The following is a 17,908-nucleotide window of genomic DNA, read 5'->3' as shown; positions in this document are numbered from 1 at the left end:
AGACAAGATACTGGGCTAGATGGACCTTTGGTCTGACCCAGCCTGGCCATTCCAGTGGTTCCCTTTTCTCCAGAAGTTTCAACCATGTAAGTAGCAGAAGAGGCTGTGTAAAAGTCAATTTGTCAATTTGATGTGTTCGCTTTTTTTGATTGTCTCCCTTTGGTATATATGATCATACCAATTTTCTTCCACCATTTGATCTGAGGAAGTGGGTCTGGCCCACGAAAGCTCATCACATAATAACCATCTTGTTAGTCTTTAAAGTGCTGCATAGTCCTGTCTTTTGTTTCAGCAAGACCAGACTAACATGGCTACATCTCTATTACTGTGTAAAAGGAGACGCTGTAAATAAAGATCCTGGTCTTCTGTTACCTGTTCTTCCTGAACAACCAGCTAGATTTGCATTTGATGGGTTGCCTTTGTGTGCTTGGTTTTTTCCTCCGTTTCCCTTCCATTTGGGTAGTTCTTTGAAGCATGGTAAGAAATGGGGGAGGGAGAGCTCAGTGGTTTGAGCATTGGTCTGCTAAACCACGGTTGTGAGTTCAATCCTTGAGGGGCCATTTAGGGATCTGGGGCAAATCTGTCAGGGATGGTACTTGGTCCTGCTGTGAGGGCAGGGGACTGGACTCCATGACCTCTGAAGGTCCCTTCTAGTTCTATGAGATGGTATAGCTCCATATATTACTATTATTAAATAACCAGAGCTGGCTGTGTGGTGGCAGTAAGTCTGTTCTCTTCCATGTGGTGCTCTTACCTCTAGCACATTTGCAGGCACACCTCTCACAAGATACTGGTCAGGGCAAAGATGGGTTCTTTATGAAGGGTGAGAGCAATAGGAGGACTAGTGCAGAGCAGAGTGTACTGCAAAGCCTGCTTTCGTATCAGACCAGCTCATGGAAAGTACACGGGACAATCACTACTGATGTAGAGCTTGGTGGGTAGCCTAAGAGCCTTCACTGAGCACATACCTGAAACAACTCAGGAGTCAGTGTGCCTCTAAGACAATGTCAGTTTTGAGCTGATATTTGCCAAGCCATAAGGCAGGGGTTCCCAAACTTTTTGACACTGGGACTAGTAACTCCATTCACGAGCTTTTGGAGGACTGGTAGCATTCATTTACATATGTGCATATTCATTAAGCAAATGTTGAATATGCAAATAAGTTGTTTCTGGTCCCTCCCAAAGCCCCCAGTGTCAGCTTTAGCAAGGCTTTTGATACGGTCACCCACAATATTCTTGCCAGCAAGTTAAGGGAATGTGGATTGGATAAATGGACCCAAGACCAGGGTTTCCCAAACTTGTTACTTTAGCTGGATCCCGGTTTTTTTCAGTACTGTCTTTTGCAGCCCCAAAATATAAACGCATAGAAAAAAAATGAAAAATGAATAAATTTTCACTGTTTTATCCGGCTGCATCCTCTGCCCAGCCTGGGCCAGGGCTTGGGGGACTTGGTGCCGCATGGACACTCTGGGAGGCGGGAGCAGGAGCAGATTGGGGGTAGGGTGTCTGGCTAGGAGGGAGGGTGCAAGGAGGGGACTTGGGTAGGAGTTGGACCTTCCTGGTCTGGCACCCTCTGGACCTGACTGGTCCCAGAAGAGGGATTTCTTTGGACCAGGGGAGGTCATTTCAGGGCTCCTGGTTCCCCTCTTCCCACTAGACTTCTTTGCACCTCCCTCCCCTGCAGCCCAACTGAGCTGCCCACCGCCGCTGGTTCCCTGCACCTCCCTCAGAATCATCCCCCGCAATCCAAGGGAGTGCCGCACCAGTTCCCTGCAGCCCCTCCCAGCCCAGCTGAGCTGCCTGTCTGTTCCGTATGCCCTCCCCCATCCACCTCAGCCCAGCTGAGCCCCACACTGGTTCCCTGCATGCCTCCCCCACAGCTCTGCTGAGCCCCGTTTCCCTGCACTTCCCCCAAGTCCCACAGAACTGCTGAGCGCAGCTCTGATTTCCTGCCTCTCCCTTGAGTCTAGCCCTGCGTTCCCAGCACCTCCCTCCTTCTGTAGCTCTGAGCCCCGCGTCTCCTCCTCCTCCTCCCCCCGCAGCCCAGCCCAGTCCCCTGCACCTCTTCACTCTCGCAGCCCAGCTGAGCTCCGTTTCCCTGCACCTTCCCCCAAACCGTGCAGATGTGCTGAGCCAGTGCTGATTCCCTGCCCCTCCCTCCCCTTGAGTCCAGCACTGGGTTCCCAGCACCTTCCTCCTCCTTCAGCCCAGATGAGCCCAGCGCCCCGCATTACCCCCCCCCCCCCAGCCTAGCATGGTGCCTGGGGGCAACTCCTGCTCCCCCCTCGCTACGCCTCTCCTGCGAGCCCGGAACATCTGGCTGCATCCTCTGCCCAGCCCGGCCCAGGGCTTGGTGGACCTGGCGCTGCACCGGCACTCCGGGAGCCTGCAACGCCCTGGCAGCCATGCGGAGGCCCAGTATTTTTTCCCTGCAGCGGCCCACACTTTGGGAAACGCTGCCATAAGGGAGTCCCTTGGATTCCAGACCCAAGATATTTGGCTAAACTGTGAAAAATGTCTTCAGAGGGCCTGAGTTATTGAACAAGTCAAGGCTTTCCTGCCCTGTCAACGGCGTGTGTTCTCCCATTGGGCGCCTGTTCTGTCTGTGTGCATCTGTGACATGCAGCAGTGGGGCACCAAACTTCCTAGGATTTGCATAAAATAAAAGTTAAATAAGAGGGTTCTTTGTGATACTTTAGAGTTATTTCCTTTAGAGCCTTCTGCCAGCTTCATGGATGGTTATATTCTCTCCTAAGATACCACCAATACCTTTCTCCTGCACTAACTTTTATATTCCCAAGTTGGTTTAAGCAGGGATTTACCGGGGTCTCTACCTAGTTCAGTATTCTCCCCTCAGCAGTCTGTAGCATTTCCATCAATTCCATGTGCTGGCTTTGCAGAGTTTTTGAGCAGCAGTGAATGTAGCGCTTAAGTGTGACTTTGAGTTCTCTTCACTCGCACTGCAGAGTGGTGAGCCACAATTGCTGTCCATTTGAAGTGATCCTGATTCCACCCTCTTGGTCTGAAATGAGCTAGTGAGGCTATAGTGTTCCTCCGTGGATTGACACGTTAGGAAGGAATGTAACCTCTGACCTGGCTTGGCTGTTAGAAGGTGCGGGATGAGATCCGGGAAGCTTAGGGCCTTCTGTGTCAATGAGCTCAACTCTAAGTAATCATTACAAATCAGGGGGTGGTGTCTCGTGAAGAGCAGCCTTGATTGTGGTCTAGAAATCATCTGCCCACATGCTGGACACAAGCAGTGTATGTGATTGGAGTATGAATGCTTATCCAGTTGCCGTGCAGAATGGGCTTTTGGCGTTTTGGGAGAGCATGGGGTCAGGTTCATGAAAGGCAGTGGCACTAGGTAGCCGCTGTTAGTAATCAGATGCAAAGGAATGACATGCTTGTCTGGTAACCTGCACTGAATGTCCTTTGGCTCCTTGCAGGTGGAGACAAGATTGTAAAGCTGGGCTTTGGGGCTCTGGGTGGTGGTTGAGCAACAAGCACAGGTGGCTGGAAGGCTGCTTACTCTCGCCTGCTGCTGAAATCCCTAAGGAAGGAGTAGCTGTGAGGAACCTCTGTGCATGTAACAGAAGTTAACAGCATCTTGTTTTGTTCTGCTAGGTTTCCCCATGTCCGTGACGTGTTGGTCGAGGTTCTGCGGCTCCTCCCCGCCCTTGGAGCAACCAGTCGCTACCTTTTGGACTCCGTGATCCCTGCCGGACGTCATGAGCATTGCAATCCCTCTGGGAGTCACCACACCAGATACATCCTACTCAGATATGGCTGCAGGATCTGAGTAAGTCGTGTTTCCTCTGAACGCATGTGAGCAAGTGCAGGGGTGAGCTCCTTTTCAGACTCCGCATGTTTGGCAAACGCAGACTGGAGGGAACAGATGAACTTGAGACAGCAGTTTAGAGGAAGGGGGCGCTCCAAAGGTACTAGATAGCTCTGTCCTGCGGCGAGTACAGAAGATACGTACTCCCAAAGGGAAAATATCTCTTTGGAAAATCCTCAAGTGCCTTTTCATGGTCCGTGGTTGTGGGTGTTGAAGTTCTCCCCATACTTCTGCTTTGGGGCCCTGTGGCAGAACTGTTTTCAGACCCTGGCAAGCAGCTCTGCAGTGTTTTTCTGCTTCTCTTAAAATCTTTCCTGTATGGATGTGCTAGTGCTGATGGCTGTAATGTTCTACCCCACAAGCCTCCTCATTTAGGGAGGTTAAGCATCTGGTTGTGTCATGACCCAGAGTATCAGCTGAACGGCTAAATATCTGTCCCCTTAATTCTCCAGTCTAGGGTTCCTTTTACACTGCCATGCCATCAGAGTATCCACCTCTGGCCTGCGTACACAACTTTCAGCATGCCAATTCACTCTCTGCAAATACGTGAGCACTTTGACCGGTCACTCACAAATTCCACACAGGGTGACACCTACAACTTCTTAGTCCTAGCCTTGTTCCTCCAGAAATGTCTAGTATGCTACTGACCAAGGCAAGCCCATAGAAAGTATATGCCAGCCTGACTTACCTCATATGGCACCACACACTTGAATCTAAACATGCTAGTCAGGATAAAATACAGGCTGTCCCTGACCTGCGACGCGATTGGTTCCAGGGATAGCGTTGCAAGTCAGGGGCGTCATAACTCGAGTCCGCATTTACGACAGGTGTTGTATGCCAAAATATAGAGTAAAATGCAAACTAATACTAACTGGAACACACTACCTCTAAATAGAACCTTGGACCTCCATATTCACCAATGTTTCTTGTTAAGGTATCATTTCAGAAATCTTGATTTGTTGAACATTACGGTCCTGTTGAACCGTGCGTGTTACCGTTGTACTGATTGAAGTATTATGTATGTTACTGAAATGCGTTGTAAGTTTGGGAGGTGCCCACAGCCTGCCTTTCATTGGCAATCAAGACCTAATGAGATGTTTGTCAGGACTAGCCAGATACATATTGATATCTAGGAAGGTGAATCCATAAGAACGGCCATACTGGGTCAGACCAAAGGTCCATCTAGCCCAGTATCCTGTCTGCCGACAGTGGCCAATACCAGATGCCCCAGAGGGAGGAAACACAACAGGTAATCCTCATGTGATCCCTCTCCTGTCACCCACCTCCAGAGAAACAGAGGCTAGGGACACTATTCCTACCCATCCTGGCTAATAGCCATTGATGGACCTAACCTTCGTGAATCTATCTAGCTCTTTTTTGAACCCTATTAAAGTTCTAGCATTCACCACCTCCTCTGGCAAGGAGTTCCACCCGTTGACTGTGCACTGAGTGAAGTAAAACTTCCTTTTGTTTGTTTTAAATCGTGCTGCCTGTTAATTTCATTTGGTGACCCCTAGTTCTTTTATTGTGGGAACAAGTAAATAACTTTTCCTTATTCACTTTCTCCACACCACTCATGATTTTATAGACCTCTATCATATCCCCCCTTAGTCTCCTCTTTTCTAAGCTGAGAAGTCCCAGTCTTTTTAATCTCTCTTCAGATGGGACCCATTCCAAACCCCCCATCATTTTTATTGCCCGCTCAAAGGCCAGCCCAGAGACTCCTTAGACAGCAGGTACACTATAGAGGCAGCCTGACGCATGTGACACAGCAAGGATCTTTTTAGCATCTGGAGGAAAGTATAAAAGAGGGGCAGTAACATCACCACTCCACCTCTTCTCTTCCCCCATCTCAACACCTGGAAAATAAAAACTAGTCGATTTCTCTCTTCTGTAGTCTTTGCGAAAAAGTGCCTCGTTGTCCCCCCCCCAAAAAAGTGTCTAAATGGCGGTTTCAGTTTCAAAATGGCACTTGTTCGAAACAGTGCCATGACACGATTATGCAAATGAAGCGTGGGATATTTAATTCCCTGCTTCATTTGCACTTTCAAAGTGCTTCATTTACATCCCTCTGCCAACAGAGGGGTGTAGTTTAGCCTCAGATAGAGACAGCAAAGGGGGAATGATGGAGTATTTCAAAGCAGCACCGCACAGCTGACCTCGGGGCTCCATCCAGAGCTGCCCCTTTGCATGGAGTGTGGCGTCAGCTGGGGAGTTCCCAGCTGATCCCGGGTTCTGGGGAAATGCCATGAGGAGCATGGGCTCTGAGTGGCATTTCAAAGCAGCAGCACAGCATGAAGCCTGGGGTCAGTGGAGACTCTGTCCCCCACTGACCCCAGGCTCTATGAGAGCGCTTCCACTTTGAAATGCACAAGAGCCTCCACTGGGGACTCTTGTACATTTCAAAGCTGGCATCCATCCGCGTGCAGCCCAGAGTCAGGGGGACCTCCTGCTGGCCCCCAGCTGCATGTGGAGTTCTGCATTCCCCAGGGGGGGCTCTTGTGTATTTCAAAGGAGGAATGCGGAAGTGCCTTAGTCGATATTTAACGTCCTTACTGTAAACATCCAGAAGACAAAACCTTTGAACTGGGGTGCTCGGTCCTGGGCTCAGAGGGAGTACAGCCTGTGTATTAAGGGCAGTGAGCTGCCTGTAGCATCTGTTACAGAGAAAAGCTGTTAGATTCAAATTTTGCTTAGTCTGTTGAAGTTAGAGTTTAGACTGTTTCTATTTTTATTTATATAACCAACTTTGATCACCATGCCTCCTACTTACAATCACTTCAAATCTGTTCCTGAAGACAGTTTTGGTTTTGGTCGAAGTGCTCAGGTTAAGGACTGTTCTCTGTCCATTGCTGATGAATGAGTCATCTCAGTGCCTGTGGGGGTGGGTTTGTCACTGGCATAGCATTATGAGAGACAGTCCTGGCTGAGGAATTATGGTGGCATAGCTGTCCCACAATTCCAGGTTGTACCCAGAGGATCCTGTCACATCTGAACAATCTCAGGCCGGTCCACACTGAGAGTTTGTTGGACTTGGTTGCATTAGGTTGATTTTTTTCTAACCAATGAGTCCACACCACCAAGCCCGTTCCGCCGACTTGAAGGGCCATGGAAGTCTATTTTGGCATGCCTGCTTTTCACGAGGAGTAATGCTAAATTCAGTTTTGCATGGCCGCCTTTAAGGTAGTGCAGATGCATTGCTGTGAAAGTCAACGTTCTTGGCATCTGGGAGGTGTCCTGCTGTGACTGCTCCTGCCAGGACTTTCGACTCTTCTGCTCTCCAGGTGCACTGGGAAAGCCCCACAAAAATTTGAATTTAATTTCTTGTATGGCCAGTGTGGTGGGCAGACCTCAGAACAGCAGCACAGCTGACCATGAATTCCCAGGGTTGCAAACAAGCACCAGCATGGTCCTCCATGGGTCCTCATTGCTGGGTAGGGAGAGGCATCAATTCAGGCAGAACTGTGCAGCAAGGGCTTGTAAACATGTCTGGAGATGGAGTGGGAACTCCTCCTCGCTCATCTCCATAAAGCTCTCCTAAAGGAACTCTTCTCATAAGGTCTCTGGGTAGCCTGCCTAAATCGTCCTCCACAGCAGGACACCGTTCCACTCCAAAGCAGCAGTGAGTGCTCTGGCATCATGGCGCACAAAGCACTGCAGCGTGGGGTCCCGGCTCAGTCAGCATCCGCGCTCTCTCGCTCTGCGTGAGTTGGAGAAGGGTGGTATGGCGCAGGGAAAGCTATTCTCATAGACTCATAGACTTTAAGGTCAGAAGGGACCATTCTGATCATCTAGTCTGACCCCCTGCACAGTGCAGGCCACAGAATCTCACCCACCCCTCCTAGAATAATCCTCTCACCTACATCTCAGATATTGAAGCCTTCAAATAGTTTGAAGACCCCAGGATGCAGAGAATCCTCCAGCTGTGATCTGTGCCCCATGCTACAGAGGAAGGCGAAAAACCTCCAGGGCCTCTGCCAATCTACCCTGGAGGAAAATTCCTTCCCGATCCCAAATATGGCGATCAGCTAAACCCTGAGCATGTGGGCAAGACTCACCAGCCAGACACCCAGAAAGTTCTCTATAGTAACTCCTATCATCCCTCCATTGACCTATTCCCACTGTTAATGAATGGTCAATTCATTATCACTGAGGTCTGGGAAGTAAACCTCTTTGTTCATCCTCAGTGAAGTATGGCTTGAGCCCCTGCCTTGCCACTATGCTCAGACCTCCATGTTCCCCACCCGCATACTCCTGTGGGAAGGGAACGTTGCCTTCTCCCAGCAAACAGGGGCTGCTGAACACACGGCCACCACATAAGCCCCTGCCCTGCTGCTATACCCAGACCCTCTCCTGCCCCCCCGCAGACTCGAGCCCTGCCCTGTCCCTTACCATGCCTACCACCAAACTGAGTCCAGCTGCTCCCCTGAGATCTCTGTGGTGTACTTGCTGCATAGTGGAGGCTTAAATGCATAACCGTAGCCTAGTATATAACACATCCCTGCTGTCTTTAGACAGACCTTCCTTTTATGCCATCAGATGGGACTTTATGCTCAACAGTGTATCTCCAGTAAAGTCTGCCCTTCACTTTTCATTACAGCAGGTGTAGCAACAAGCATGCTGCATGTTCCTCTGGCTCCACCAGCTGTCTGCACAAATCCAAAGGCAAAAACTTGCTAGGGATAACCTGTTGAAGGAGCAAATGCAGTCCGCCCGCTTGAGCAGGGCGTGACTGAGTGGAAGAATACACTGCTGCAGAAGATGCTGGCGGAGCATGTGGACAGGAGAGTGTGCAGGAACTAGGATAGAGTATTGGTGGGTGTGATGAGCTGTACCTGTGCTGGAAGGCCACCATACATGCATAGGCATCCCTTGCAGACCAAGCGTGCCCCCTTCCATAGCCTCCTTTCCCAGGGGCCTAGAGTGTGAGGGATGGGGGGCAGAAGGTCAAGGGCAGTCACACGCTCAGTCCCCAGGGATGCACCCCAGAGCACAAGGCTGTCCTCACACCCATGATTCCCTTCCACCCCAAACTCCTTTTCTGTCCCTGCTGTGTTCCCTAAATAAAAGTGCATGATTTCTGAACATCAGTCTCTTGATTACTTGTGTTGAAGGGCGGGGGCAGGAGGGAGGTTTCCAGGCAGACACACTTAATGCAGGGGCACTTCATTAAGAGCAACATCCATGACGCTCATATCGCTGTCTGGCCATCTTTTTTCAAAGCCTCTCCGATCTACAGTGCCCCTCGCTGTGCTCCCCTTACTGCCCTGATATCTGGCTGCTCATAATTCCAAGCTAGGTCCAGCACCTGGAGCCCTCCCCACCATGTTCCCTGCAAGCTGGGCACACGTGCGGCCACCTTGGATTGATTTCAATGTCACCAGCTGATGAGCAGAGCGCCTACAGCTAGCTCAGTGTTTCTCTGGGTAGTACACATTCGCTCATGCCTTGGTGCACATAAATATATTTATTCTGCATGTGGATGGAAAAGATCAGGGGACTGTTGTCCCTCACCTGTCATAAAACTTCCCCCTCACTCTCTCAGATATTATGGAGCATGCAGCAGGCTGACACCACAATGGGAATGTTGCTTTCCCTGAGTCAGTTGAGTGTGAAACCTTCCCTTGAAATGTCCAGAAGCACATTCTATCCCCATCTGCACTTGCTCAGCCTGTAGTTGCACTGCTCTTGACTGTGGTCCAGGCTGCCTGTGTATGGCTTCATGAGCTGCAGGAGTAAGGGGTAGGCTGGGTCTCCAAGGATCACTGTTGGCATTTCAACACCTCCAATGGTAATTTTCCAATATGGAAATAAAGTTCCAGGTTGCAGCTTTCTGAAGGGACAGGAGTTCCCATAGACGCACACACCATGAACCTTTCCTGACCATCCCACATTGATGTTGGTGAAACAGCCCTTGTGGTCCAACACGGCCTGAAGCGCCATCAAGAAGTGCCCCTTGTGGTCGATGTATTCTTTGGCAAGGTGATCAGGTGCCACAATAGAGATATCTGTTCCCTCTTTTGCCCCACCACAGATAGGGAACCCTATTGCGGCAAAGTCCTCCGCTATGTCCCATACGTTTCCCAGAAAACCAACGAATAGTCCTGCCGCACTTTATCGACTAACAAACCGTAGCTGGTGGTATGAGCTTTTTCAGGTGACTGGAGTATTCAAAGTCCAGGTCCAAAAATAAATACCGGGGTGGGGGGGGGAGGAGAGGGTAAGGAAGAGAAAAAACTAGCGAATTCGATTGTTAAAGAACAGTTTGCACTTCTGTAAGCACCCATGTCCTTCCCAGCACACAGGTATTGCTTGCCTTAGTTGGGTCACAGCAGCCCCCACTCCAAATTGATTCCCAGCTGACCAGTAGCTGTCTGGCACTGCGAGCTTCCACAGGGCTAGTGCTACTCGCATCTCCACTGTCAGAGCGCGTCTCTTTCTGGGATTGCTGCACTCCAGGACGGGGGAAAACAACTCACCAAGTTCCATGGATGCAAGAGTTCTGCAGCTACTGTGGATCGGCCCATAGCTGCATCACTAACTACGTGGTCCCACCAGTCTGTGCTCTCTCATGGCACCAGAACTGGCATTCCACTGTGCCAGGAAGAGCGAATGCTGGTGGCATTTGCCAATTGCTCAGCCCAAGTGCTTGGTAGAAGAATATCTCCCTCATTCCAGCGGCCCCTGGATGTACTCCAACATAAGGTGCCCCATGGTTAATATGACTGCCATGATACTTTGCTGCTGAGCTCGTTCCATGCTTACCCAGCTGTGGCATCTGCAGGGATAACCAGGGAAGGAAGGGCATGTGAAAAGACTGTTTGCCTATGCTTTCAAGCTGAGGGAGAGGGAGACAACTGCATTATGGGACGCTGACAGCATGTACCCAGAACCACCCACTGCACAGTTTTGGTCTCAGCATGCACTGGAAGCATAATCCAGAAGGCAAAGGGGTGGCAGGAACTATGGGATCCATCTCAAAGCCAATGGGAGCCACCCTATTGGGGACGCACTGCTTCAAACGACATTGAATTCTTGTTCATGATGGGGACATTCACCTTTGATTTTTCAATATCCGATCTAAAAATCGACCTTATCTTAGAGTGTAGACAGGGCCTAAGTGTCCATAAAAGCCAGTGTTTTGTCTCCTCATATGCTGATTTAAGTTTCCCATTTCCCTTAGTTGTTGATCTCACGAGCAAAGAGATGGGAGGAGAGGTGAACTGGAAGCCATGGCGTCTGTCTCTCTCTCTCATACCACTTGCTCCTAACTGTGGTGCAGACAGTAAGTAGGTGATTGTGGACGTGAGGGTTGAGGCATCTCTGTGATGACATGCACGTTCCTTGATTACACCTTCCAGTAGCTGAAGAATGGCTGTTTAAGCTGGTGACTTGCTCTTTAACATATTTTTGGGTGTATGACGTGTTTGTCTCTGGACCTGCCCTTCTAACTCTGGAACACGTGGCAACAATGTTACACAGTAGAAACCTATAGTACCATGTTGATTCACCTATTTTACTAGGACAATAATATTCAACAGGTTGAGTTTTCAAATGATACCTTGCAAGGCATACGTTGTGCAAATGTTATCAGTCCTGTAAAAGTGGTGACTGTGATAGGTTGACTTCCAGATTCTGTTTGTCTGCATCTCTGTGAAGTCCTCTGTGCATCTTCTCTCTGAGGTGGACCCCTTGTTTTGTGGGGTTTTTTGCATTTGGTATTTTCTCAGGGTATTGTCAGCATTCAGATTTCATACCTGGGTTTTGTGCGTCCCACTTTCCAAAAGAGTGAGCACCCCAAGCTCTGTTCATCCTGACCCAGGAGAATGTTGGCCTGGGGTGCTCACTGTCCTCTTCCTTGCCTGGACAACCAAAAAGCTCCTGCGCGCTCAGGCCTGGTCTGCACTGTGAAGTTAGGGCCAAGTGAGTTCCCTTGTGTGGGCCTGTTTGTGCATCTCTGCCCAAGCTGGTCTCTGAACAGCTTAAGTGTCCCAACGGCGACATTGTAAAGTCACTTCCTTGAGCAGCATAAAACAATGGTCAACCTCATTTTGTCAGTGCAGCAAGAATGTGGGTACCGCATGATCCATGTCAGCACTAACAGTCCTCCATCCCATGTTCCACAGTGCCCCAGACCACTTTACTCAGTCTTAAACTCCATTACCTGGGGGTGAGAAACTGGAAGCACCCCCCATTAGATACTTGGGTGTCAGAAATGCCCATCTTGGCAAGTACACTTAGCAGCTCTTCTTTTGTCGTGTCCACTACACAGCGAGGTACTAGACCCACACCTGCCTGGAACAGCAAGAAGTGTGGGCCTGTGGAGAGAGGAGGTGCTGCAAGCGGAGAGTGGTGTGTCCCCTGCGTATTACACCATTGCTTTGTGGTGGGGGCAGCGGGGTGTCTTTTGCCAAGACCCTTGGAAGGGCACGTGAGGCTGCATGTAGACAGTGGTCAAACCCCTCGTAACCTGAGGGCCAGATCTCCGATCTTTCTCCAGGTCCCCAATAAAGGCTGAGGGGAACAGGCAGCTGGAAGGGGTTCAGACTCGGGGTGGGGAAGACAATCTCTTGCTGTGTAGTGTCGGCGGAGTCGCAGCTGACTGTAAGGTTGGGGGGCAGGGCCCGTTGGGTGGGAGGCTTCCCCGGGTGTTTCTCCTGGGTGGACTTGCTACATAGAAGGCATGTGAGCAGGGCTGCTGAACAACCGCTTTGGGGTTGGCCCCAGGACGGGGCCTGGGTAGCACGCTTGTGGGAGTCACGCTGAGTGAGACAGACTCTGGCATACTCACTCTGGACCCTCGAGTAGGGATGGGGCCCGTGGGGAGAGACTGGAGTGTGGGGGGCTTAGAGAGGTGCAGTACCAGGAGGCTTAACTCCCAAGAGAGCATGGACCCCCGAGGAGCTATGTCATGCTGAAGGGGTTCCTCCCAGAGACGGCGAGACTTAGCCAAAGAGTGTGGGGCCTGTGCGGCCGTGACCACAGAAATGGTGGTTTGCACTGGGCTGTCACGTCAGCAGTGCCCTATGAAAGCCAAGGAGGTTTGCCAGGGATATCACAACACAGAGGAGGGCAACTCCTGCTACAGGGCTCCTTCTCTTTGTGGTCTTCCCTTCCCAGGCCAGTGTTTCTCAGTGTGCTTCTTGCATTAACAACCCCATAGATGAGTGAACAGTGCCACGCTGTTGCAACAAATGATTTTGGATTGTATTAGGAGGAGTATTGTAAGCAAGACACACACAATAATTCTTCCACCTTGGAGTATTGTCTAGTTCTGAGCATCATGTTTCAGGATGTATGTGGAGAAATTGGAGAAAGTCCAGAGGAGAGCAGCAAAACTGATTCAAGTTTAGAAGACATGATTTATATCAGATTGAGAGAAGACTGAGAAGTTGGATTGGTTTAGTCTGAAGAAGAGGAACAGGGAAATCTTGAAGTATTGTTCTTAACCACTGGGGACAGGACAAGAAATAATAGGCTCAAAGTGCAGCAAGGGGGTTTAGGTCGGACATTAGAAAAATGTCCCATCAGGGTGATTTAGAACTGGAGCGAGTTCCCGAGGGAAGCTGTGGAGTCTCCATCACTGGAGATTTTTAACAGGCTAGACAAACATCAGCCAAGGGTCTCAAGCTGGGTGGGTGTGGAATGCATGCTTGAGGGGTGAGAAGGGCACAGCTACTGGCTGAATTGCTAGCTCTGAAAGCAGAACTGCTCCCGCCAGCAGTGCAGAAGGAAGGTGGTGGTGTGTGGCGTTGCCACCCTTCTATATGCGCCCCTCTGCCAGTGGCGATGCCTTCAGACATGAGTGGCGGAAGAGCGATATGCTTCAATGCCTTATTACAGGGGTAAGGGCCCTAAGGCCCGGGGGCTGGACGCAGCCCCCACCTTGCCTGGACCTGACCACAAGGCTTGGGGTTCCCACCAGCATTGGGGTGCCTGTGCTGGTGCTCCAGCCCTTCCATTGTCTCCCCATGGGTCTAGCACAGTCTACTAGGCTGGGCCCACTGGGCTCTGGTGTGCGAGGGGAATGTGGGGAGTGTTCTCCTTCTCAGGGGCCACGGCAGTGAGGGTTGGTTTGTGTGCGGCCTCCGACTGATTGACGGGCTCTGTTCACATCTTGAAATGCGCCTGTTGTGTCCAAATAGATTTTGAAATAACGGGCACGCTGTTGTGCCATCCCTGTAACCCTCACTCCACAAGGCTGGAGGGCTTGTTGGAATAGCGCTTCTGTTCCAAATTAGATTGAAATAAGAGATGCAATTTGCATAGCTCAGATTGCACCTATGGGTGCAGTGTAGCTGCGCCCTCTGAGGGGCAGGCGCCCCGTCCCAGAAAAGGTTCCCTACCCGCCTTGTTGCTGTTAGTGTTTAGTAAGAGCTGCGTATTGGTTTATCAGCATAGTGACCATTGATCACCAGAAGCCGCGGAAGTTCTTTGGGGCTGAGTCCAGGACTGCTCCCTTGTTTCTAGCTTTTCAGTCACCAGCACCTCTTGCCTCCATGGCTACCTTCACTTGGAAGTCTTGTCCCTCAGCAGCTTTAAACTGCAGCCGGGGAATATTGGTACCAGGCTGCACGGCTCCCAGCCTGGAGGGAGGCCATGCTGCCTCACTGCCCTGTAAGTAGATCGCTTGATTGTCCTGCCCAGCCCTGCTTCAGGGCAGGCCTGCAGCAAGTCGGACGTTTGTCCTCTACTCGGGCCGCATAGCAGGCCATCTGCCCTGGCCCTGGCCCTGGCCCTGGCGTGGGGGAGCAGCACCCAGGCCCTTGCCCGTACTCAGTTCAAGGCGCGCGGCCTGGCCTCAGGCTGAGCAGGGGTCAGGTCTCCTTGCTCTGGCAGGAAGGGGTTTTGCCCAAAACTAGGGGAACGTGCCACCCGAGGTGTGCAGCTGGGGGGGCTCAGGCCCAGCTCCACTGTGTCAGAGCCCAGGGCCCTAACAGCAGCGGTGCTGGCTGCCACTTGCTCAGTGAGGATCCTGACCAGGTTCACTTCCCCATCCAGCTACCCTACGCTGCTTCCCAGTCTCCCTGTGGGCCTGCCTGGCTTGGGCCCCGCTCCTCCAGGTCTGCCGAGGGCGTTTCCATTGGCTCGGGGTCTGGGTTGCTCAGCCAGTCTTCCTCCTCGGGGGCGTGTCCGAGCGTGCCCCCTTGGGAGCTTGGGCAAGGTACCTGGCTTCCTCTGCTGGCGGAGCCCCTGCCGACTGGCTTCCCCCACGGAGTCAGATGGACGCAAGGCAGATTGATCTGTGTGTGCAGTCAGGGAGGCACTGTCTGTCCCTACGGCGCCGCAGAGACCAGACTCCCCAAGGGTCCGAAATGTCCCTGCTTCAGGCGTGGAAGTGCCTGCGACTCCAGCTGCACTAGAAATGTACTCAGTGTAGTGACTGGCTTTCAGAAGCCGTCCCACAATGCACCACACTCACACACCATGGATACAAGCGATTGAGTTAGCTGACATAACTTCGGTGGTCCTGAGTTTATGGTGTAGACGTGCTCCCGACATTGGTTGCTCTGCCAGATTCACAATGGCAACACGTGAGCCTGGAGTGATAGTTGTGCTTTCCTTCTGCTTTGCGCCTTCTCCCATGCTATTATCTCTGAAGGATACCAGGGCCGAGTACCACGGCTGCGTGACTGTTCAGGAGCGAGAAAAAGCCACACCCCTGAATAATGCAGTCTCTCTCGCGCACTCACACACCCACCTCCTCCTGGGGAGATGGAGTACTATGGGAGAAGGCTGCTTGTTGCCATAGCACCATACCTGCACCGTGTGGCTGTTCCGCTGCAAAGTCTTCAGTGTAGGCCTGCCCTGGCACTACAGGTGTGATTGCTATTTCCTGTCATGCCAGTGTTGTCCATGATTGGACTTGTGCAGTGCAATGACCTCCTCCACCGCCTGTCATCTGTGGAGAAGCTGTTTCCTCTCTGCGGCTCTGCCCCTTCTCTTGTGCTGAACTGCAGCTGGCTTAAATATCATAGCAGTCCTTTGCTGCTGCCTGCCCCCAGGTGACTTTCACCCTGACTGCAGTCATGATATCAACAAACTATCGTATAGTAGAACCTCAGAGCGCCACATCTGGGAAATGCAGGTTGTGCGTAACGGAAACGTTTGTAACTGTGAACAAAATCTTATGGCGGGTCCTTCCAGCGTTTACACCCGAACACTGACTTCATACAGCTTTGAAACTGTACTCCCCAGCAGAAAACCTTCATTTTAAATGAAACAAGCTCAGAAGCCGTTTCCTTACCGTGACAAATCTTTTATTTTGTAATGTATTTTGTTCCCTTTATTTTGAATACTTTGTTTAACACAGCACTCGACTGAATTGGCTTTTTGCAAGGGATGGGTCCCCGCTGCCGCTTGCTTGCATGCTTCTGCTTGCACACGAGGGGTGAGGTTGACTGGTCCGTTCGTAACCCTAGTGTTCATAACTCCGCAGCTCTGCTGTCTGAGGAATTAAGCTAATGGGACAGCGATGTAGCAGGCAGGTGTGTGTGCCCTGCAGCCCTGTTTTGGCCTGTTATTTTTCGCCATCATGTGGCAGAAATGTGCATTGTCACTTCAAGTTAGCCACAGATTCCTATTCGGCACCTCAGCATGGAGGAAGCACAAAGCCAGCCTGCTTAGCCTTTCTGCTCAAGCCATGGGTCTTATTGACCCTTCTTGGCTGCATGGACATATCAGGCCAGATGTTTGCAGCACAACTGTACCTTTCATACAAGCTGTACCCAAACCACTGTGAGGGGAAGTGACCCTAAGGCCTAGTCTACAGCTCCATGAACACTGAGAGCACTCGGTGCTCAGCTTATTGCGTCTATACAAGAGGCGCTAAATCACCCCCGCTGGATTGATCGCTGCCGGTCTCCAGTGGATAGTGAAGACCTGCCCTAAGGCTTTGTCTGGGCTAGCACCTTTGTCAGTTGTAGTGTGGAAAAGCCCACACCCCAGCTGACATAAGTGTCTCTGACAAAAGTGCTGGTGTGGACAGTACTGTATCGGTAGGTGACATAGCTGCTACTGCTTGGGGGGGTTAATTCTGCCAGTGGGGAGGGCTCCAGCACAGCTGCCCAGGAGACCTTAGAGCAGTACAGCTGCAGGGGTGCACTGTGCCGCTTTGAGCTGTGTAGTGTAGACACAGCCGTGGGAGCGGAGGAGCAGAGCAAGGCAGGGGAGCTGTGCTCAGTTGCAGTTGGAAGGGATGTGCTTGCGATGTGGCAGGAAGAGAAGGTGGTGGTGTGAGTGCGGCGAGAGTGTGACTATCTCGTCACTGGCCCAGCTGAGGACGTGGAGGGAGGGGACAAGAAAGGTGTGGTGGAAGGATCATAGGTCCAGACAGAGCAGGTCACTAGAGGGTTTTAAAATTAAGACAGGAAATATTGACCTGTGCCCAGAAATGAGGGGGAGGCTAGTGGGGTGATCTGTGTGTGCATACAGTGGGGCTGGCTGTGCCAGCATGCGCTTTGCTCCTCTCCTGTTGAAGCACAAGGAGATGAGTGTTACTTCTTGTCCAGCATGACCCTGCCTAGAGGCCAGTTCTTCCCGTCATTCCCACCAGGGGTGTTAGCACCCACCCCAACCGGTAAACCGAGATGCTGATGCTGCTACACTCAGCTGGCTCCCAGGCAGGCGGCTTTGCTGCAGCAGGGCAATGAAGCAACGACCCTGGGAGCTGGGTCTGCAAGAGCTGGCGGCCCTGCTCCAGGAGAGGCTTTGGGCTCTGCAGTATTAAGCTAAGCTTTGTACTTCAGGGCTCGGACTTCCAGTGCTGACGCTGCTGCCTCGCACACCGGTTTCAGCGCTCCTGTGCCGTGTACTGCAGGGTCCGCAGCGCAGGGAGCTGTACCGCCTGGGACTTGCAGCGCTGCCTCGCACACCGGTTTCAGCGCTCCTGTCGTGTACTGCAGGGCCCGCAGCGCAGGGAGCTGTACCGCCTGGGACTTGCAGCGCTGCCTCGCACACCGGTTTCAGCGCTCCTGTGCCGTGTACTGCAGGGCCCGCAGCGCAGGGAGCTGTACCGGCGGGGACTTGCAGTGCTGCCTCGCACACCGGTTTCAGCGCTCCTGTGCCGTG

General features: G+C 51.7%; 1 protein-coding gene across 3 annotated transcripts in view; it reads left to right on the top strand.

Moving 5' to 3' along the window:
* SETD5 (SET domain containing 5) overlaps nt 1-17,908 on the top strand; it is a 143,516-nt gene that overhangs the window by 46,029 nt on the left and 79,579 nt on the right. For all 3 annotated transcript variants that reach the window (XM_089781346.1, XM_089781345.1, XM_089781344.1), the window contains one exon: nt 3,625-3,799. In XM_089781346.1, coding sequence (XP_089637472.1) covers nt 3,729-3,799 — 71 coding nt within the window. In that variant the 5' untranslated portion in view covers nt 3,625-3,728. The remainder of the gene's footprint in view (nt 1-3,624; nt 3,800-17,908) is intronic.

This window comes from Pelodiscus sinensis, chromosome 11, assembly GCF_052426305.1.
Source record: "Pelodiscus sinensis isolate ZL-2025 chromosome 11, ASM5242630v1, whole genome shotgun sequence".
Classification (NCBI taxonomy): domain Eukaryota; kingdom Metazoa; phylum Chordata; order Testudines; family Trionychidae; genus Pelodiscus; species Pelodiscus sinensis.
The sequence above is the reverse complement of the archived record's forward strand: the minus strand, read 5'-3'. Positions and strand labels throughout refer to the sequence as shown.